This window comes from Canis lupus, chromosome 24 (assembly GCF_003254725.2).
Source record: "Canis lupus dingo isolate Sandy chromosome 24, ASM325472v2, whole genome shotgun sequence".
NCBI classification, from domain to species: Eukaryota; Metazoa; Chordata; class Mammalia; order Carnivora; family Canidae; genus Canis; species Canis lupus.
In genome coordinates this window covers 24,682,066-24,703,856 of record NC_064266.1, presented here as the reverse complement: position 1 = coordinate 24,703,856, position 21,791 = coordinate 24,682,066, and the positions used below count along the sequence as shown (strand labels likewise).

Sequence of the window (21,791 nt, the reverse complement as noted above, 5' to 3'; positions counted from 1 at the left end):
CATATGGTAATTCCATATTTAACTTTTTTTAGAAACTGCCAAACTGGGACACCTGGGTGTCTCAGTGGTTGAGTGTCTGCCTTGGGCTCAGGACATGATCCCAGGGTCCTGGGATCTAGTCCCACATCCAGCTCCCTGTGGGAAGCCTGCTTCTCGCTCTGCCTATGTCTCTGCCTTTCTCTCTGTGTCTCTCATGAATAAATAAAATCTTAAAAAGAAAAAACAAAAACAAAAACCCTACCAAACTGTTTTCCACGGGCCTTGTACCATTTTACATTCACACCAGCAAGGTCTGAGGGTTCTACTTTTTCCATGTTCTTCCTGACATCTCTTATCTCTTTTACAACCACTGCATACAAGTCATGTTCATGCTGCATATATTCCAACTCAGATGCTTCACTTATATAAGGAGATAGGACCTAGTTATTTAGAGATATTTAGACAAATAATGTTTCTTTGGGCCTCCTCCAGAAAATAATTGTTAAGAACCTATTTTTTCCAGCTCCAGAAAAGAATGAGCCTACTAAATACATCCTTTTTTTCTGGGCTATTCATTGTATAAGCCCATTCACTCATATCATGTAATCACATGCTCTCATTCAAAATCATTGTGGATTGTTGCTTTTGTTTTTCATCCAACATTTTCAAGGTGTATATCCATCTTGTGATGCCTTGTCAGCAGGATCTTCCTATTGCTAGATTTGCTTAAATCCCAAATCTTTTGCAATGTTAAGGTTTGACTGCATTTCTTTTTGCTTCCATTAACAGATTTTTTTTCCACTCGACCACCATTTATTGGACTTCAATCATGAGCCAGTTTCAGCCCTACAGCATTCTGCCTCTGGGCCCTGCAAAAGAGACATGGAAGGAGAGTAGGCAGTGACTGTAACATGAGACCCTGTTCTGCTCCAGGACCAATGTTAAATGTCCATAAATGTCTGCCAGTCAAATGAAAGGGTTATCCTTTTTTTTTTTTTTTTTTAATTTATTTATGATAGTCACACAGAGAGAGAGAGAGAGGCTGAGACACAGGCAGAGGGAGAAGCAGGCTCCATGCACCGGGAGCCTGACATGGGACTCGATCCCAGGTCTCCAGGATCGCACCCTGGGCCAAAGGCAGGCGCCAAACCGCTGCGCCACCCAGGGATCCCTGAAAGGGTTATCCTAATATTGAAACCATTTCCCAGAAAATAGTGAGGCTCATAGGGAAGTGACCTGGGCCCAAGGGCTGCTCTGGGGGAGGTGCTGGCCTGATGTAAGACCTTTTTTTTCCTCCCCGCCGGGTGACCTGCTCGCAGATTTTTTTTTTTAAAGGATTTTTATTATTTTGAAGTAATCTCTACACAAGCATGGGACTTGAACTTACAACCTTGAGATCAAGAGTCAAATGCTCCACCAACTAAGCCAGCCAGATGCCTCTGTTAGCAGATACTTTTTTTTTAAGATTTTATTTATTCAAAAAAACATTTTATTTATTCATTTTAGAGAGAGAAAAAAGAATGTGAGCAAGGGAAGGAGCAGAGGGAGGTGAGGGACGTGATCTCCAATAGACTTCACGCTGAGTGCAGAGCCTGATGTGGAGCTAAATCTCAGGACCCTGAAATCCATGACCTGAGCTGAAATCAAGAGTCAGCCGCTTAACCCACTGAGCCACTCTGGCGCCCCTGTTTTGTTTTAAAGATTTTATTTATTTATTTATGAGAGACACAGAGAGAGAGAGAGAGGAAGAGACACAGGTAGAGGGAGAAGCAGGCTCCATGCAGGGAGCCTGACTTGAGACTCGACCCCAGATCCCCAGGATCACACCCTGGGCCAAAGGCGGCGCTAAACCACCGAGCCACCTGTACTGCCCTATGTATTACTTTATTTGTATGCATTTGTCAAACTCATTTATTGGTACAGTTAGGATTTGTGAATTTTGCTATAAAATTTATCTCATTAAAAAAAACTATTAACCTCTAGTTAGGAATATGAAATGCTGAAGTGTTTGATAAATGTATTGATATCTGTAATTTATTTTGAAAAGCATTAAAGGGGCGCCAGTCTGGTTCAGTTGGTGGAGCAAGCAACACTTTATCTTGGGGTTGTGAGTTCAAGCCCCACATTCATATAGAGATTACTTTAAAATAATAAAGAATCTTTAAAAAAAAATCTGCTAGGGCGTCTGAGTGGCTCACTTGGTTAAGCATCTGCCTTTGGCTCAATTCATAATCTCAGGGTCCTGGGATTTAGCTCTACATTGGACTCCCTGCTCGGCAGGGAGTCTGCTTCTCCCTCTGCCCCTCCCCCTGGTTGTGCTCTCTCTTCTTTCTCAAATAAATAAAATATTTTTTAAAAAAAGGGGATCCCTGGGTGGCGCGGTGGTTTGGCGCCTGCCTTTGGCCCAGGTCCCCATCCTGGAGACTCGGGATCGAATCCCACATCGGGCTCCGGTGCATGGAGCCTGTTTCTCCTTCTGCCTGTGTCTCTGCCTCTCTCTCTCTCTCTGTGACTATCATAAATAAATAAAGAAAAAAAATATTAGAAAAGGAAAAAGAAAAAAGATCTGCTAACAGATCACACTAAGATGAGGGGAAGAAAATTTTTACATCAGGCCAGTAGCTCCCCCACAGTAACCCTTGGGCCCAGGTCATTTTGAGTTTTGTTTTTTTTTTTCTAAGGTTAATTTTATTTTTTGTAAAGATTTTATTTATTCATGACAAACACACACAGAGAGGCAGAGACATAGAGGGAGAAGCAGGCCCCTTGCAGGGAAATGAGGGACTCAATTCCCAGACCCAGGATCACACCCTGAGCCCAAGGCAGATGCTCAACCACTGAGCCACCCAGGCATCCCAGATTCATTTTATTATAAAGAGAGAGAGAGAGAGAACGAGCACAGGGTGGGCGGTACAGAGGGAGAGGGAGGGTTTTAAGCAGACTCTGCGCTGTGCAGGCTCGATCTCATGACCCTGAGATCAGAACCTGCACTAAAACCAATAGTCGGATGCTTAACCGACAGCGCCACCCAGACTCCCCCAATGAACAGTATCTTGAACATGATTTTTGTTTCTTCAGGTGTTTTCTAACTAAACTGGAAACTTTTCTTTTTTTTAAAGATTTTATTTATTTATTCACGAGAGACACACACACACACACACACACACACACACACACACACACAGAGAGAGAGAGAGAGAGAGAGAAGCAAGAGACACAGGCAGAGGGAGAAGCAGGCTCCATGCAGGGAGCCTGACGTGGGACTCCATCCCAGGTCTCCAGGATCACGCCCTGAGCCAAAAGCTCAACTGCTGAGCCACTCCAGGCATCCCCCAAGCAAAATTATTATGAGACTTGCAGCTCATGGTATCAGCCTGAAATAAATGGCTAGTGATGTATCCCTGAAAAATCTCCTCTTCTTTTAAGAAATAATCATTCTCAGATTGATGAAAATTCCTTTGGGATATGTCACTACAATGCTCCTGACATTATGGCCAGTAGACAGACAAGTATTTGAAACAAATGCCAAATTCAATCAGTAAATTGATTAGACAATCAAGTATTAAGGAGGAAAATGATAATTTCATACACCCAAATGTGGGTGGCAAAATTAATTCCATCTGTATGGAGAGGCTTGCATTTCTTGCTGTAATAATGACTTAGGGGAAAAAAAGGTTCATTGTGCCTGTCAGTGGCTCGAGAATATTGCTGGAAACTATCAGGCATACTATGCAACTGCAGTCTTTGGTCCAGGTCAAAAACTCTGGCCAAAAAGGAACCTTAGTCTTCTGAGTTAGTGTCTGCATGACTGCATTCTTTTTATTTTTATTTATTTTTTATTTTTTATTTTTCATGACTGCATTCTTTTGGAATGTCAATCACGAATTTTTGAGATAATAAATTCTTTCTCTTATGGGTGGCTTTTTATACAGAGATGTTTAAATTTAAATATAGATATATTGTCTTAAAACTTTTATATTCATTTTTTAAAAGATTTTATTTATTTTTAGAAAGAGAGAGAGAGCACACATGCAAGTGGGGTGGGAGGGACAGAGGGAGAGGGAAAGAATTTCAAACTCCCTGCTGAGCATGGAGCTGGATGTGGGGCTGGATCTCATTACCCCAAGATCATGAGCAGAGCAGAAATTGGACACTCAACTGACTGAGCCACCCAGGCACCCCTTAAAAACTTTAATATTAAGTTTAAGAGTCCTTTGTATATATTTATAACTAAACTGTAATGTTTAAGAGATTTTTGCATACTAACAATTCTAGTTAAATATTACTGAGTAATTGAGATTTGTGATGTTAGTTGGATTACAATCAGAAAATTTTAAGAAATTTTGGGACACCTGGGTGGCTCAGAGGTTGAACATCTACCTTGGGCTCAGGGCATGATGCCAGGGTCCCGAGATCGAGTCCCACATCGGGCTCCCTGCATGGAGACTGCTTCTCCCTTTGCTTATGTCTCTGGCTCTTTATCTCTGTGTCTCTCATGAATGAATAAATAAAATCTAAAAAAGAAAAAAATTTAAGGCTGACAGTATTTTTTTTTTTTAAGATTTTAAAAGGAGAAGCATGCTCCCTGCAAGGAGCCCAATGTGGGACTCAATCCTGGATTCCAGGATCACGCCCTGAGCCGAAGGCAGACGCCCAACCACTTGAGCTACTTAGGCATCCCGGCAGACTATATTTGTAATTTTCTTTTTTTTTTTAATATTTCATTTTTAGGGCATCTAGGTGACTCAGTCAGTTGAGCATCTGACTCTTTTTATTTTTAAAGATTTTATTTAATAAAATAAATATTACATCTCTGCATCCAATGTGGGGCTAAACTTACAACTCTAAGAATCACATGCTGAGGGGCATCTGGGTGGCCCAGTTGGTTAAGCGTCTGTGTTCACCTCGGGTCATGATCCTAGAGTCCCGAGATCAAGTTCCATGACCAGCTCCCTGCTCAGCGGTGAGCCTGCTTTTCCCTCTCTTCCTGCTTGTGCACTCTGTCTCTGTCCCTCTCTCTCTCGAATAAATCAAATCTTTAAAAACAAAAGAATTGGGCAGCCCAGGTGGCTTACCGGTTTAGAGCCGCCTTCTGCCCAGGGCGTGATCCTGGAGACCCTGAATCGAGTCCCACATCAGGCTCCCTGCATGGAGCCTGCTTCTCCCTCTGCCTGTGTCTCTGCCTCTCTCTCTCTCTCTCTCTCTCTCTGTGTCTCTCATGAATAAATAAATAAATTCTTTATTAAAAAATAAAAACAAAAAGAATTGCATGCTCTACTAACTGAGCCAGCCAGATACTCCTATATTTATAATTTTAATTTCTTGGATTTAGATGAATTATTTACCTATTTGGGATAGTTTTAAAGTGCTCAAAAATAACAGAACATGTTAAAATGACAAAAGGGGGTGCCTGGCTTTCTCAGTCAGTAGAGTGTGCAACTCTTGATCTTGGGGTCCTGAGTTGAAGTCCCACATTGGGTATAGAACTTATACCAAAAAAAAAAAAGAAAAGAAAAAAGATCCAGGGGTGCCTGGGTGGCTCAGTTGCTTAAGCATCTGCCTTTGGCTTGGGGCGAGTCCCTCATTAGGCTCCCTGCTCTGGGGGGAGCCTGCTTCTCTCTCCCTCTGCCTACCTCTGCCCACCTCTGCCCCTACTTGCTTGCTCACTCTCTGTCAAATAAATAAAATATTTAAAAAAAAGATCCAAGCATACTAAATTTAAGGAAATTTGTCTAACATAAATAGGACTAATTTTTTTGAGAGTGTAGTCTGTTCAACTTGAATTTAACTCAATGGATAAAATGAAGGTGATTTTAGAATTTTAGCTTCATAAATGAAATTTTAAAATTGAGTCTTTTTTTTTTTTTTTTTTTTTTTTTATTCCTGAGAGACACGGAGAGACAGGGACATAGGCAGAGGGAGAAGCAGGCTCCATCCAGAGAGACGGATGTGGGACTCCAGGATAATGCTCTGGGCTGAAGGCAGACATTCTACCGCTGAGCCACCCAGGTGTCCTTCAATATTTGCTTTTAAACATAAAAATACTTTTTAAATAAAGATTTTATTTGAGGGCGGTCCCGGTGGCGCGGTGGTTTAACGCCACCTGCAGCCTGGGGTGTGATCCTGGAGACCCGGAATCGAGTCCCACATCGGGCTTCCTGCGTGGAGCCTGCTTCTCCTTCTGCCTGTGTCTCTGCCTCTCTCTGTGTGTCTCTATGAATAAATAAACAAAATCTTAAAAATAAGATTTTATTTGATATTCATAAAAGATTTTATATATTTATTCATGAGAGACACACAGAGAGAGGCAGAGACATAGACAGAGGGAGAAGCAGGCTCCCCCGGAGCCCGATGAGGGATTCAATCCTGGGGCTAGGATCAAGCCCTGAGCCAAAGGCAGATGCCCAACTGGTGAGACACCCAGGAATCCCAAAAATACTTTGTTTTAGAGTCAAAGTTTTCCAGCTGGTGTTTCTTGGTTGTGCTCTAAATTTCCAGGTTCGGGGAACCTGGGTGGCTCAGTTGGTTATGCATCTGACTTTGGCTCAGGTCATGATTCCTGGGTCCTAGGATTGAGCCCCCCCATCTGGCTCCCCACTCAGTGAGGAGCCTGCTTCTCCCTCTCTCTGTCTCTCCTCTCGTGCTCTCTCTTGTTCTGCTCTCTCAAATAAACAAATAAGATCTTTTTAAAAAAAAATAAACTTCCAAGTTCACTCTGATCATCCTTGAGCAGAAAATAATTTAGGAAATACTCAATAATTGGGACACCCTGGCTTGACTCAGGGCATGATCCTGGAGTTCTGGGATTGAGTCTTGCATTGGGCTCCCTGCATGGGGCCTGCTTCTCCCTCTGCCTGTGTCTCTGCCTCTCTGTGTCTCTCATGAATAAATAAAATCTTAAAAAAAGAGAGAAATATTCAATAATCAAGTGATTGAAAGCTTAAAACTTTCCTATTCCCAAATAAGTCTAGAAGTTAAAGTCAAATTTTGTGTTGTCATATTCCCAAACTAAAAAATTAGTAAGGGGCCATCTTTATGCTTTGACATTTGCACAATTAACAAGTCACAATAATAGAACTAAAGGGGCAAAAAGAAGGCAAAAGTTAGCTTTGTTTTTTTGTTAGCTTGAGCAGTTCTGTGATTTTCAACACAAAAAAAATTTTTTTTGGAAGATTAATTTATTCATGAGAGACACTGAGAGAGAGAGAGGCAGAGACACAGGCAGAGGGAGAAGCAGGCTCCTCGCACGGAGCCCAATGTGGGACTGGATCCCGGGACTCCAGGATCACAACCCAATCGCTGAGCCACCCAGGCGTCCCTTATTACTTAAAAAATTTGAAAGAGGATCTGAATTTTCAGAGGAAGCAGTAAGGTAATATCACTATGCAACATCTATTAATCCTTTCAGAGGAACACCTGTGTGGAAAATTAACCAGAAATGTAAAGGCCCTTGATACATTTCCACTAAATAATTATTCAGCAATAACAAGTTACCTTTTCTGAGAATTAAATATTTGCCAGGTACTTTATGGACATTATCTCATTTAATCGTCACTATGCTTCTAGGAGGTCTTCATTCACTTATTGAGTGTCCACCTGGCTGGGCACCAAGCTAACTAAACACTGAGAATTCAACAGTGAGCATTATCAGCTTAGGTCAGTTTCACGAAGCTTAGCCTAGTAATTATGCTACCGCCTCCCTTCTTCATAAAAGGAAATGGAGGATAGGCTTTGAGAGATTAATTTACTTGTCCAAGGTCACAAGGTGTTGGAGCAGCTACAAGAGCCAAATTATCTCTCATGTCTATCTTTACCCTCAATCATTAAGCTCTTAATAGACTTAACTGTAAGATTTTTCCCCCCTTAAGTCCTCTTAACTTTTTCAAAAAAATTTTTTTTCAAATATTTTTATCATGGAGGAGAAAGCCTATAGTCAACAACCTCTCGGCTGCCTCTTCTTTTTCAGTGTTGACCAGAGAAATGTGATGTTTTTATACTGTCAGGTATCTGGGAAACTTGAAGGGCTAGAAGTCAAGTACCCGGGGAATGGGGGACATTTTTGAAGAAAACAATAGGAACCCTGACACAAGGCCGGAGTATCAAATCCGAGGCACAAAGCGGATCCATTGCCAAGGGAAGCACTTTGTTTCTTCACCTTCTCTTTGCCTTTCTCCACTATTTCCAAGGGTGTTTAGTCAGCCGAGCGTAGCCCACTGGCTCCAAAAGGCCGGAGAATCTAATTTTTATTCTACACCCATAGCCCCCTACAGTCTCCTCTTGGCTTCTTTCTTACACGCTTTTCACTTTTTCACCCTTGGAGGTTAATCTATAGAGGGCAGTTTTCGTTATATTCTGTCGCCATATGGACAAATTGCTTTATGGCGACCTTGACAGACACCAGGGTGGGAGGCCCGGGGGAGGGGAGCGGCGGTCAGCTCTGGGAGAGAAACCTTCAGATAGCTGCGAGGAGGCGCCACAAGGAGGAGGAAACCACCGAGCTCCACTCAGCGTTCAGTTTTTAGAAAGATTGACGGGAAGTGTACCAACTGTCTTTGCTCTAGCTTCTTGCGCGGTCTCGCGAGATACGGACGTCTATGTGGAGAGGGTGTCAAAGGCGCCGCTCTAAGTGGGGGATGGGAATATCTGTGGCGCAATCATTGCGCGAGATTGGGCCATGGTCGCTGGGGCCGTGCTTACGTCTCGCGATATTTTGGCTGCTCCGGTCTGGAACTAGGGACAGCTTCTCGCGAGAGCCCGTGCTGGGAGCTCTGTGAGGCCCCGTGTGTTTGTGTGTGTGTATGTGTGTTGGTGGATGTGAGTACGAGGAAGCAGCGGCCGCCATTTCACAGAGCTTGCCGAAGCTGTCGCAGGGGTGGATCCTGAGCTGCCGAAGCCGCCGTCCTGAACTTCCGCGCGGGCTCCTCTAATCCCATTGTTTCTTTTAGATTCGCTCGGGCCTATCCGCCCTCGGAGCCCGAAATTCGGGCTGGGCGGTACCGTGGCCTGGGCCTAGCGGCTTAACAGTAGCAACAGCGGCGGCAGCAGCAGCAGCAGCCCCCCTCTTCCCGAATACAAGCACCCCAGGGGCCCGAAAGCCCGCACAGGTAAGGAGATGTCGCGGGCCTGTGTATTGCCAGAGGTTTTCGGAGGCTTGGTTTTCGGCTGTTTTGAGGGACACTCAGGCGATCTATAACGATGGCGGTGGGGGGGGGGATCGGTTCCATTTAGGCGACCGCGCCCTTATATTCTTTTCGTGTGTATTTCAGGGTTCTTGGGTGGCAGGGACCCCAGAGAGGCGTCGGGCGGATGGCGACCGGTCCCTTCGAGGCCTGGCCGGCCGCGACCTCCCAACATGGCGCCAGCCGAACGCTACCATGGCACACAACCCCTCCCAACCGAGGGAGTTTCCCTTTGCCCCTAAAATGGCAGCGCGGGTTTTGCGCGGAAAGAGGCGCTCTCACTCGAGGCGCGCGGGTTCTGTTTTTGGAGTTAATTGTGGGCGCTTTTTTTTCTTTATCGTATATTTAATGCCTTGTATTCGGTTTTGGAGATAATTCAGATTTAGTTACCGAGCCTGGTAAAGTGCATCGTGCCACCTCAGTCATTCCAGGTCTTTTTGTAGGCTTTTCTTAAGTTTTGGAGTTTGTCGGATAAGAAGGAAATTGAGCAGAATTGGAAAACGTTTACTCACTGAATTATCTTTCTTATTTTCTAGGCGTTTAGAGAAAATGGCAGACGATATTGATATTGAAGCAATGCTTGAGGCTCCTTACAAGAAGGTGAGAAAAAACATGTCGGTGAGGTTTATATATTTCTTAATTTAGCATTATCACGAAACTACTGCTGAAATGTAAACTAACCTCCCCGGAGCCCTCTTGATTTATCTTGTCAGAGATGCATTACGTGTAACTTACAAAAGTAAATATATGCTATTGATGTAATAATATTGTGCAGTAGTTTCACTTCAGCGTGATGAATAAATGCCCATCTATCTCTCTTTGTAGACTTGCCTAACGATATCTCACCTCTACTCCCATGAATTCACCTTTGATTCCAGTGTGAACTGTCAATCATAAGGTAGTAATTGAGTGACTTATCGCTGTACCGTGGTCCCCTAGGTAAAATGACTCAACTAAGAATTACCAGCTCCAGTTTGGTATAGCAAAAAGGTGAATGTAGTGGTTTGGGAAACTAGCAGGGGTCCAAGAATAACCAAGCATAACCAGTCTGTGGCAAGCAAATCTTTTAAATAAGTTTTACAAGAAGAAATGGGTGAGATTTAAATTTTTTCTATATATATATATGTATATATATATATTGACTGGTGATAGTAAATATTGAAACAGGCAGGTATTGAACTGCTGCTCTGTTAAAAATTACTAAAATTCTTGGATCCCTGAATAGAAATTTTTTTAAAGGCAAAGGAGACAGTATCACAATTTAGAGTCACTTGATGACGGTTTTACTGTCCTCCGTATTGTTTTTTTTTTTTTTTTAATTAGTCCCTGCCATAATATTTCACACTAAAAGCTACAAAGGAATTATTTTGGCTAATAGTATAGTCTGACCCATTTCAGTATCACAGTATAAAAAGTAAAGTGTCTTTTCATTCTTTCACCAGTTGGTGGTGAAAATAGCAGTATGCATGCATTATCACTGGTGTCGCAAACTGTAAGCTTTGTAAGTTAGCACTTATACTTCTATAACTGATGTAATCAAACTTTAAAAATAAACATTGCGCTAAACCTTTTAAAATAATACATTTGTTTTGTTGGAGTGTATAGCACGACCATGTGGTACCAATTTGGATGAATTCTTTTTAGCTTTAAATAGTGTATGTAGTTTTGTAATGCTTAGACTCTTGAAGAACTACTTTCTGTTTTAATGTTAAGATTCTTGTGTCTTAGTTTAACATGGATGTAATTCCATGTAAACAGGTATGGAAGTAGGAAATGTTTAGGTTGGACTGGTGGATTATTAATTGACTTTCTTGGGTTCTTGGGAGTCAACATTACTAAAGCAGTGTGAATCCCTGTTTGCTTCAGGGCGAGATGTGTGACAGAGGTGGCATCAAGCTCTTACAGTCCCAACCCTCCAACGGAAATGGGCGAAGATCTCAGGAATGGCATCGGTCACAGGAAATCGATAGTGGCTGGCTGCTAGCATGGCCACTTGGGGCTTAGGCAGAAATAGAGCCATGGTACTGACCAAAGGGACCATAGCACATGGAATAAAACTCAAAACAGGACTTAATTCATGTTTTATAGAAGTTCTATTTAACCACTTCAACACTGTAAATCTGGATAACTTAATATCTAACTATATAAAAAAGTAAAATTTAACATGTTAATATGCATTTTTATTTTTGTATCTTGATGTCTTAATTGTAAGCAACAAAGTGGTTAAACACATACCCATCTAAATTTTTTTATAGCCTTCCGTGTTAAACTATAAATAAGTAATTAGTTTTAAAATTGTTTTGTATTTTCTTATTCCTGTTCCCTTTACCCTTTGACAACTTGAAATGTTACCACTTCGTCCTCATGATGTTCTTCTATCAACCCTGCTTAGGATGAGAACAAGTTGAGCAGTGCAAACGGCCATGAAGAACGTAGCAAAAAGTAAGTTATAAGAAGGGACCTGGGGTGGGGGGACCTTTATGTGATTGAGATCTTAAATTGTGTTCCTGTGGCGATAGCATCAAACTGAAAGTTCTCTTCAGAAGCTTTTCCTTGTCTCTCCTAGAAAAGTCGTTCTTTACCTTCTGAAGGGATGAGAAACTATTTGAGGATATGAAACTGGATTCTTTCTTAGATTTCAGGATATAGTTTCAGGGATTTTTTTGGACACCTTACCCTCCAAGCCTACTCACAACAATCTGGATAAGAGTTCCTGTATTAGAGTTTGTCTTTTGTCTTAAGTTTTTAAAGTTTGGCTTAATATTTTGGTGGTGTGTTATCAATAAAACTATCATACCCACTAAAGATCAGTTAGGAAGGGAAAAAAAGGTAACAAATGACTAACTCGTGGAAAGTATTGTTTGCTCTAAATAACTGAAGGGGTCAGAATTGTGAATTATGCTCATTGCTGTTTAAAGGCCCTTTTTGTAGTAATAGAGCACACTTAAGTACTTTTTAGGTGCCTCTTAAATGGTTTTTGATGTCTTCAGTTTTTTAAACTCTAATAGACTTAAACAGTGAAAATGGAGTTTTAAATTCTGCATATTTATGCAGTTTACTAGGTTAAATGAGTAACTCGTAACAGGAACTCAGTGTTAAATTTTAGTATAGAATACAGTATATAAGTCTCAATGACTGTATAAACCAGAACCACATTATAAGGTTGAATCCTATTTTTGGAGTATTCTTTCTGCTCTAAAAATTAATGATTCTTAACATCGTATGGTCATGTTAAAAGCATTAAATTGTTTTAGTAGCCTATTTTTGTGATGTCATTAAAATAATTTGTCACATACATGACCCTGTAGTACCTAACAAAGAATGGTAACATAGGCCCCTTATTTGATTTTTTTTTTTTTTTTGGCTCTTTTCCTAATGAGAAGAGCTCAATAAGTGCTTCGTAATACACTACCTCAACATCCTCACAGCAACTTTGTTAGGTTGATTGAATTTCACAAAATAGATGAGAAATTCTTAGATTGAATTATCTAGGCATTGTTATGCTGATTTTTAAAATTCTTATATTTAAAATGATCCAATTTGTAGAAAATGTCATACTTTTGGGGGGTACAAACTGGGGTAGAGGATCTGTTACAGTCCTCACTAATCACAAAAGATTGCAGGAATTAATCACATTGGGTTTAGTCTTGAATTATTACGGTTTGAGGCAGTCAACCAATTGCATGGTTTAACATCACCCGGTTTTAGACCTTTTACCAAAGTAAGTTTTCTGATTAATGGTTCTAATTGCCATTTCATAATGAAAACCTAGGAAGGAGTATCCAAATAAATTAAAATTATCCAATCTAGGTATTAGGCCTTTTGTGTGGGTAAAGACCTCACCCTAAGTGCCAAAAGGATGAGGACATGCACTTTGGGCACAGTTTTCTTTGTTCCACCATTCTCAGATGTCACTCCTTGCTACTAACTCAATCTCCAGTTTATACTTGTTTTCATCCTGCATCTAAGCTCATTAAGGCTGCCAAGCTTTTATAGGAAATTTAGCACTAAGCTCCCATGACTGATGCTTTGTGGTCTTTATCTAATGTAAAGAGTCTTAGGATACTGAATAGAAGAATGGATTAATTTTCTTTAATTAGCTATAGAATAGCCAATTTAAGGGAACATCCCAAATACCATTTAGTATCTTTTCAAATGTACAAGTTATTTCTGTCCTGCTTCTCATTCTCTGTTAAAGTTGCTTAAATAAATGGCTTTTTTGTTCAATCAGGAAATTGTTACCCATTTTTCTAAAGGGAATTAATCTTTCAAATTAGTTTTACGGTTATCTAGAAAGTTTTCATATTTAAGGTTAGATAAAATGTAAAACAAATACAGTGTTCTGCATGAATTCTCTTAAAGGAAAGTGCCATGTTGCATTTTTCATCCTTAAACTTCATTGTCTGAAAAGCAATCGAGTGTTGGGATATAGTTTTAAGGTAGTAAGAAAATGGATATTCTGAGAAATTGAGAGTTGACTAATTAATAAATGTTTTCTTTAAAAAATAGTTCGTATTCTCAATACATACACTCAGTTGTATTTTGGTAGTAATAAAAAGAACTACGTTTAATAATAACACAAATTGTTTATCAATTAGCCTACTTTCTGAAGAGCTATACCCCTAAGTATGGCAAGATCTCAAAGTATACCTTTTAAGTATTTGAGCTTGCCTTCATGGGAATATTATTTGTTAGTATAACCATTTTTGGAAAGTCTAAACCAGTGTCCATTCATTCAGTTAAGCTCTTTAGGAATTTCTCAAAAAAGGATAACAATAAAATGACACAGTTGAAATATATTGGCTACTGTGTGTGGATTATCTATAAATTTTGGAATAAATGACTTTTCTATTTTTTTTCTTATTTTCCAGAGTACTTTGCATTTAAATTTTAGATCTTCTTACATGGAAGAGGTCAAATCCAGTTATAGCAAAACACCTTTACAGCAGAGGCCATATAACCAAAAAGTCCAAAGGCCCAGCCCAGTGGACCATTTACTTCAATGATGTTCAGTACAAAATTCCACTGCCACTAAAGACTTTGGAAAGTCCCTTTTAAGTTGTAACAGGATTTGACTATTAGTGTGGATTTTGATAACCCTTCTTTAGTTAACTTAATGTTCTTTCAAGCTGCAATTTGTTATAGAGAAGTATATTGCTTTCTTAAATTTTTGTCTGGGCTTTTATGAAGAGGATCGTGCTTCTGAATGTCTTAGTATGTTGCTGTCTTTTTACCTGTCTGGGGTTGCCTTCAGATGTGGGTGGGGACTCATTTGAAAAAAGTTCTAGGAAGACCTTTAGTTGAAGTTAGCTCTCCAATTTTCCAGTCCTTTCCTTTGGCAGAATAAGTTTTGGGCCTAAAAAGAGGTAGATTGGGAGGTTGGCTGCCTCTCTGCTGTGGGCCAAAAATAAAGCAATACTTTGTCCTTTTTGTGGGGGATGGAGTTACTTTTTACTTTGTCCTCTGATTGATTATATGTAGGACTTTTGATTATAGCTATCTCACAGAATTCTTTAGGCTAAGACATAGTGTAAGGTGTTCCAGGCAACAAAGTTGGAATGTAATCTGTTGCCCTTCTGGGCATTGCTTTGATGACTTCTATATAAATAATGAGTGTAGCCTAATTTTCTGTCATGTGCTACCTAGCATATACATTTCTGACAGTCAGGTGGATTATCTTGAAATTTTAGACAAAGTTTCTGCCTCCTTGGAAAGCTCTACATCTCCTTGTGATTGGAGTGTGGGTTTCAAGATTCCAGAAGGTGGGTGTCTTCATTTTCTATTTTCAATGCACTCTAAGATGACCTGCTTACAGGTTCTCTGAGGCAGACTTCAATTGCTCTTGTGCTAACTTTGCTTTTGATAAGGACTAAACAGTTTAATTAAATTTTCCAAATGATGTAGAGTTGTCAAAATGTTTAAGTATCTTTTTAGCCACTACAAATTGACATTTTAGTGGAATAAGTTTATTTTGAAATGTCTTTCAATTTATATTGAAATATCTGAAGGCACCTCTAAAATTTGGGTGATGACACAGAGGTACAGATGGTAAGATTTAATAACAAAATGGATGGGTGGTATACTGTGAAAAAAACAAATGAACAGAAAGATATGACTGACTGGCTTTTTTACCTTTCAGAGTTTGAGATTTTATAAAGATTAATAAAGGTGGTGATCCTTGTTTTTGATTGCACCCCACAGGCTTGTATAAACTGGCATGCTCCATTTTCTGGTGTACTCCTTGTAACTTTAAATAGAAAGTATGTGAAAAGGTCACAAAAATCTAGGTGTGTCGGAATGCATTTTATTGCATTAGTTTTATTGTGTGCCCATGAAAACCAAAATATTGATGCTGGTATGACCCTTTGAGGTATAAAATACTCATTCTTTATATGTATAAATTGGGTCAAAATGGCTCACGAAGGGAAATTAGTGTTTTTAATAAAAATATTTATATATGGCCCACTTACTTAAATGTTAACATAGTCTATTGTAACTTTTATTACTGTGGCCAGTTATATATTGGTCAAAGATTTAAAAGTTCAGGTTTTGATCATCTACCTCCCAACAAATGATTTCCTTGTTAAAGCTGTAACTGACTCTCAGGAGAGATCATTATAGTTCCCGCTTTCAACTGATTGTCAACTGACTGCTGGCTGATTTTCAGTAGTAGAAGGCAAAGGTGGGGTGCTATTTACCTTACCTAGGAATTATTTTTCCATAGGTATGATTATGTATCATTGTATAATAGTAAAAATAGCAAAATAAATTTACAAAAAGATTAAAAGATTTCTGACCATAAAAGGAAGTATATTTTGGCAGTTTTTTAAACTGGCAAGATAATGGTAATTTTTTTCTTCTCAGGAGGAAAAAAAGCAAGAGCAGAAGTCGTAGTCATGAACGAAAAAGAAGCAAAAGTAAGGAACGGAAACGAAGTAGAGATAGAGAAAGGAAAAAGAGCAAAAGTCGCGAAAGGAAGCGAAGTAGGAGCAAAGAAAGGAGACGGAGCCGCTCAAGAAGTCGAGATCGCAGATTCAGAGGCCGCTACAGAAGTCCTTAGTATGTAACTATAATTATGATGATTTTGGTTTAAGAATCATTCTGAGTATCCAGAAAACAATTTAACCTGAGTAATTTGCCTTGTAAAATTTTGTTTTTCAATATTCCTAATTAAAAAGCATTAAATGAAGATATTGGCATTGAAAACACTAGCAAATTAGGAATACAGTGTGTGGACCAATACATAACTTTTGTTTTACTAGGCATACAGATTATTTTCTGTTATTCCATCTAAAATATTTTAACTGTATGCTGGTCCAAATTAAACCAAAGCATTAGAGTGCTTAAAAGATTTGATATGGGTGGTAGTGACAAATATTTGAAAGCTTAAAAGTATATGAGCTATTTCAAATATTTTTTACTGAACATAAATTTAAAATTCTAAAGCTCAAATAGATATGTTATAAATATGTATATTTAGTCAAATATTTAATTAATCTTGTCTGGCTGTTTTCAGCTGAAATGACAGACCCTTTGTGAATTTGATGTATGCTCCTTTATGATGATGAATTTTGGAGCTCATCACATTTATATTTAAGATTTTTAAAAATCATAAAACACTAAAATGAAACTATGGAAGTTTGAATGTAATTAACAAGTTGGAAACATATTTTACTTTAGTCATTTAAAAAACCATGTTTGGAAGGAATCTACCTACATCTCTTACAAAACAAGGATTGAATGTAGCAGTCCTTAGAGCTTTATGATATTCCCTCTTAATATGTTACTGTAAATAAACTGGGGGAGAGGTATTAAAATTAGCCTTGATAACTTGAATGGTTGAAGGTAAAATTCAAAAAGACATCTGGGTTAAGAGTTTTGACTCTTTCACGGGGACAAGTTAACACTCTAAGTTTTGATTTGTCACCTTTTAAAAAAAAGGTAACAACTGACAAGTGAACTTAATGAGTATTGAATTAACAAGAGAATGAAAATAAAGGACCTACAATACTATTCATGAAATGTTTGGGTATTATTTGAAGCCATTAAAGTTAGTAACACTTTGGGATTCTGATCCTGGCTCTTTAACCTTTGGGGGTGGGGATTGAACTTGTTTACTGAGTTCCTCGTAGCTCCTTATTTCACAAAGCTTTTAAGAGCTGAAAGAGGACCACAATATTTTAATTCTTACTGATTAATTCTGTTTTTTGTCTAATATGTTAAGATTTACCATACTTGTTCTTATGGAATTTAAATAGGAAAAGGATCACCTTAATAAATTCTGTATATTATTTTGTCTCTTGAGTGATGAATACTTGAAGGCATCCTATAATCCTGGTCTGACTTAAAAATGATTTAGTTCTTATGTGTGGTTTCATGTGATCTTTAATTTATTAATTGTGACTGTTAGTCTGAATTATGAAGGACCCATTTACCGTAAAATTTTATTTGGAGCTGCTTGGGTGTTGCAGGTATGAGTCCATGAAAAACGAGTCCAAACATTGATCACATACCACTTACTTTGATTTTGCTATCCTTATTAAAAAGGAGAGTAGGATGAGCACTAAGGGACATATGACCCGTCCCTTTAAGTTAATTTGGTCTTTAAAAATAAAGTCCCAAAACTATTGGGCCTTTTTCTTTTCTTTCCTTTTTTTCTTTTTCTTTTTCTTTCTTTTTCTTTTCCTCTTTCTTTTCCTTCCTCCCTCTCTCTCTCTCTCTTTCTTTCTTTCTTTTTTTTTCTTTTAAGATGTTACTTCTATATTCATGAGAGACACAGAGAGAGAGGCAGAGACATAAAGCAGAGGGAGAGCAGGCTCCATGCAGGGAGCCCAACACGGGACTCAATCCCTTGTCTCCAGGATCACACCTTGGGCCAAAGGCGCCCCTAAACCGCTGAGCCACCCGGGCTGCCCTGGGCCTTTTTTCAACTAAGAATAAAACTGGATCTTAGAATAATTTTATCATTTCTTTTGAAAACATTGATTTATTACATCAAGTTCACAAAACCTTTTGAAATATTAACTTTACATCTTTACTATGGAACGTTTTGGCAGAAAGAAGTGAAGTATGACATGAAAACTGCTTTCATGCAGTCTCTGAGATTTACTGTTAAATTGAAAAGTTCGAGTTTTAAGATAATAATTATAGTCCCCTTTTAAAAACTCAAACAAAAAAAAACCTCAAACAAAACGTATGTATGAATGTTGTGTATGTACGTACATATAAATACATATATTCTTGGGAACAAATCTGCAAAGATACACACCAAATTGTTAATTGTAGTTACTTCTGGTGTGAGGGAAGTTGAGGGTGATTTATTTTCACTTTTTTAAATCTCAGGAATGTATTCAAAAACGTGTAATTAAGAAAATATAGACTAAACATGAAAGAATTTTCAGAATCTTAATATTGAGGCTGTAACCTTTGGTCTCGGCACCTCTCAGTGGTCCAGGATGGATAACTATAAGAGCAGTTTGCCTGGGATAGAGTTAAGAAAAAAAAGTCTTTTATTTCCTCTTCATAATTGAGGTGGAAAAAAATCAGCCTAAACAATGTTAAACTTGCTGGAGAGCGCATGAACGCGATCTTAGCAAGACCCTAACCCTGTAACTAGTGTAATTTTGTGTTTCCTTTTTAGCTCCGGACCAAAATTTAACAGTGCCATCCGAGGAAAGATTGGGTTGCCTCATAGCATCAAATTAAGGTTTTTAAACATACTTCTGAATTGTTTAAATTGTTTTTCAAGGAACTAATGTGATGTACTTGTTTGGGTAATTTCTGAAACTTTTTAACTTTGCAGCAGACGACGCTCCCGAAGCAAAAGTCCATTCAGAAAAGACAAGAGCCCCGTGAGGTAGCTGTTGTCCCTATTTTTTTTTCTTTAGCACTTTGAGCTTTTGTAAAGCTTTTGCAACTTATGCTAATGTCAAATTTATTAACATTTGGTAATTTGAACTATGTTAAATTAATGTGGATATGTAAGTTTTCATTTTAGTATCCCATAACTAAGAATGGAGCAGTAATTATATTAATGTGTAGATATATTTGCTCTTAAATCCCTTTAAAATTTAATGATTATAGAAAACTTTAAATAGACTTGACTCCACCTACTTTAGAATTAATAAATTGTGAGTTACTAAAATAGCCTCATGAGGAATTGATTGTAACAAATCATGGATTATCATCTGGTTCTCTCTGCTGAGATAAATTTCCAAAGTCTTAACCAAATTGACTTGTTTCTAAGTAGCAATCTTATATTTTTGAGTGTTTGGGTTATTTTCCTCTTAAATAACCTTAAGACTTAACCTATCAAACCTACCATATATTTTGGTTCAGGGAAAACTAATATGTGGTAGCCTTGTTCATTACTGGTGTTCCTTTTGGCTTCCCTTAAAGGGTACCTTTTAATTTTAATTTAGAGTTTGTTATTTGATGTATTCTAATTCTAGGATTTGATGAAAACTAATGATTTTAAAGGCTCCTTTTTGTAACATTGAGCTTTTTTACTCTTAATATTTAATTTAACACTTAAAAGAAAATGCTCCATTCTCATTTTCTGGTTGTGGTCTTTGCTTTGTAACTGTTTTATAGTTTAAAATTACCTGCTTAAAATAACCTGATTCATGAAGGAAATGTCATAATTTTGTAGGTGGAATATTCTAAAAGTAACTTCTGAAAATGTCCAGAATGTATTATGCTTTTATGTTAAGGATTTACTTACAAACTTAACCTTAATGATGCTCTATAATAAATAATGTTAATAGAAACTAATATTTTTTCCTTGAAATTCATGAAATTAAGTTATATCTCATGTGCTCTTTACTTGGGCACTTGAGTTACCTATATACAATCAGAAGTGCCCTCAATCTTCAAGATTCTTTGTAAAAATGAATAAATTGAATCCCACTACTGGTATTTGTGTAGATAATACTTTTAATTTTTGTTTTGCGTATGGGTATTTTTGTGTTTTATAACCATCAAGAAACATTGCTTTTTGGGGAAAAAAAAAAAAAAGAAACATTGCTTTTTGGATACTAAATTTGTAGTCTTATAGGACTGAGTAAATGACCAGGTCACTATTCCATATATCTAAAATTGTTAAATAAAAGTTCAGAGGGAAAAATCAAAATAGTTCTCTCATCTCAGGTTTGTCATTTGTGATTGTCAAATTAAAATCACATCATGATTTTAGATTTTGCTTCAGAAAATCATCCTTTCTACTAATTTTGGAACATTTTGACATTGTAGCTAGTCAGTGGTTCTTTTTAGTGATTATTTTTAAACTCTCAGGCTTCTGATTGGTCTTTTATTATTCTGCAGAAATTACCATTTACAAGATTGAAATGCCAATGGACTTTTGTCCTGACACCATGTAAGATATTAGTAGAAGAAACATTTGCAACTATGATCTTGTTGAGGGAATTGAGTCACCAAATAATTTTATGAACATTTTATATAAATCTTAAGTGAAAAAAAAAAATCTTAAGTGAAGTAGTGGGAATAGTGACAAACTACTTCTGGTAAAGTTTATTCTGTTTATTGAAAATGAATATTATGAAGTTATTTTAAGAAAACAATTTATAAAATATTTTAATATTTATTCCTGTTAGGGAACCTATTGATAATCTAACTCCTGAGGAAAGAGATGCAAGGACAGTTTTTTGCATGCAGCTGGCAGCAAGAATTCGGCCAAGGGATTTGGAAGAGTTTTTCTCTACAGTAGGCAAGGTAAGGTTTTAGTCTGTTCAGGGAGATAGAGCAAATGAGAATTGGTGAACATTTATGACACTCAACTGCTTAGCCAGCTTCCCAAATTAGAGAACATTTAAACACTAAGTCTTTTGATACAGTAAAATTCAGTTAGGGAAGCTTTTGGGTGACATTTCTATTTTGACTCAGAAGTTATAATAATGTTGGAATTAATAACTTATTATCACATATTCATCAAAAGTAGAAGGGGACTGACAGGTTACTTAAAACATGGGCACCTGGCTGCTTCAGTCCAAAGAACATGAGACTCTTAATCTCAGGGTTGTGAGTTCCCGGCCCATGTTGGGCATAGGCATAACTTAAATAAAACCACGGTGTCAGTTAAAAAAAATTTTTTTTAATTGGTTTTACAGTAGATGTTGCATAAGGAGAATCTTGTTAAGTGTGTGTTTTCTTTTTAGGTTCGAGATGTGAGAATGATTTCTGATCGAAATTCAAGACGTTCCAAAGGAATTGCATATGTGGAGTTTGTGGATGTTAGCTCAGTGCCTCTAGCAATAGGATTAACTGGCCAACGTGTTTTAGGTGTGCCAATCATAGTACAAGCATCACAGGTAATTTTTTTCCTTTTTTAGGAATTTGATTAGTGTGATAGTCTAAGAAGCCTGCTGTTGCTTAGTATTACACCGTAGTACTTTAGTATGTAATCATTACTACCTTCATTTAGATCTTCTTAGAACAGCTTTTTTTTATTATTAATTTTATCTTTATTTCGATACCATATATTCTTAACAGCATCTTATATATATATATATTTTTTTTTTTTTTTTAAGATTTTATTTATTCACTCATGAAAGACACACACACAGAGGCGCAGAGACACAGGCAGAGGGAGAAGCAGGCTCCATGCAGGGAGCCTGA

The 21,791-nt window shown here is 38.0% G+C and overlaps 1 protein-coding gene and 1 long non-coding RNA gene across 10 annotated transcripts in view; one reads left to right on the top strand and one right to left on the bottom strand.

Moving 5' to 3' along the window:
* Positions 1-360: 360 nt before the first annotated feature.
* Positions 361-8,719, bottom strand: LOC112673881 (uncharacterized). Its single transcript, XR_003145094.3, has 2 exons — positions 7,474-8,719; positions 361-848 (listed from the first exon to the last, which is right to left on the bottom strand). It is a non-coding gene; the product is annotated as an uncharacterized LOC112673881 (long non-coding RNA).
* A 22-nt stretch (positions 8,720-8,741) lies between these two features.
* Positions 8,742-21,791, top strand: part of RBM39 (RNA binding motif protein 39) — a 29,433-nt gene continuing 16,383 nt past the window's right edge. For 2 of the 9 annotated variants that reach the window (XM_025469903.3, XM_025469902.3), the window contains exons 1-8: positions 8,742-9,083; positions 9,695-9,758; positions 11,551-11,600; positions 16,023-16,217; positions 18,799-18,864; positions 18,961-19,014; positions 20,771-20,888; positions 21,332-21,484. In XM_025469903.3, the coding sequence (XP_025325688.1) occupies positions 9,708-9,758; positions 11,551-11,600; positions 16,023-16,217; positions 18,799-18,864; positions 18,961-19,014; positions 20,771-20,888; positions 21,332-21,484 (687 nt within the window). In that variant the 5' untranslated portion in view covers positions 8,742-9,083; positions 9,695-9,707. Of the gene's footprint in view, positions 9,084-9,688; positions 9,759-9,983; positions 10,057-11,024; positions 11,180-11,544; positions 11,601-14,848; positions 14,925-16,022; positions 16,218-18,798; positions 18,865-18,960; positions 19,015-20,770; positions 20,889-21,331; positions 21,485-21,791 lie in introns of those variants that run through there. The other 7 variants (XM_025469905.3, XM_025469904.3, XM_049100467.1 and 4 more) reach the window with 6 other exon arrangements.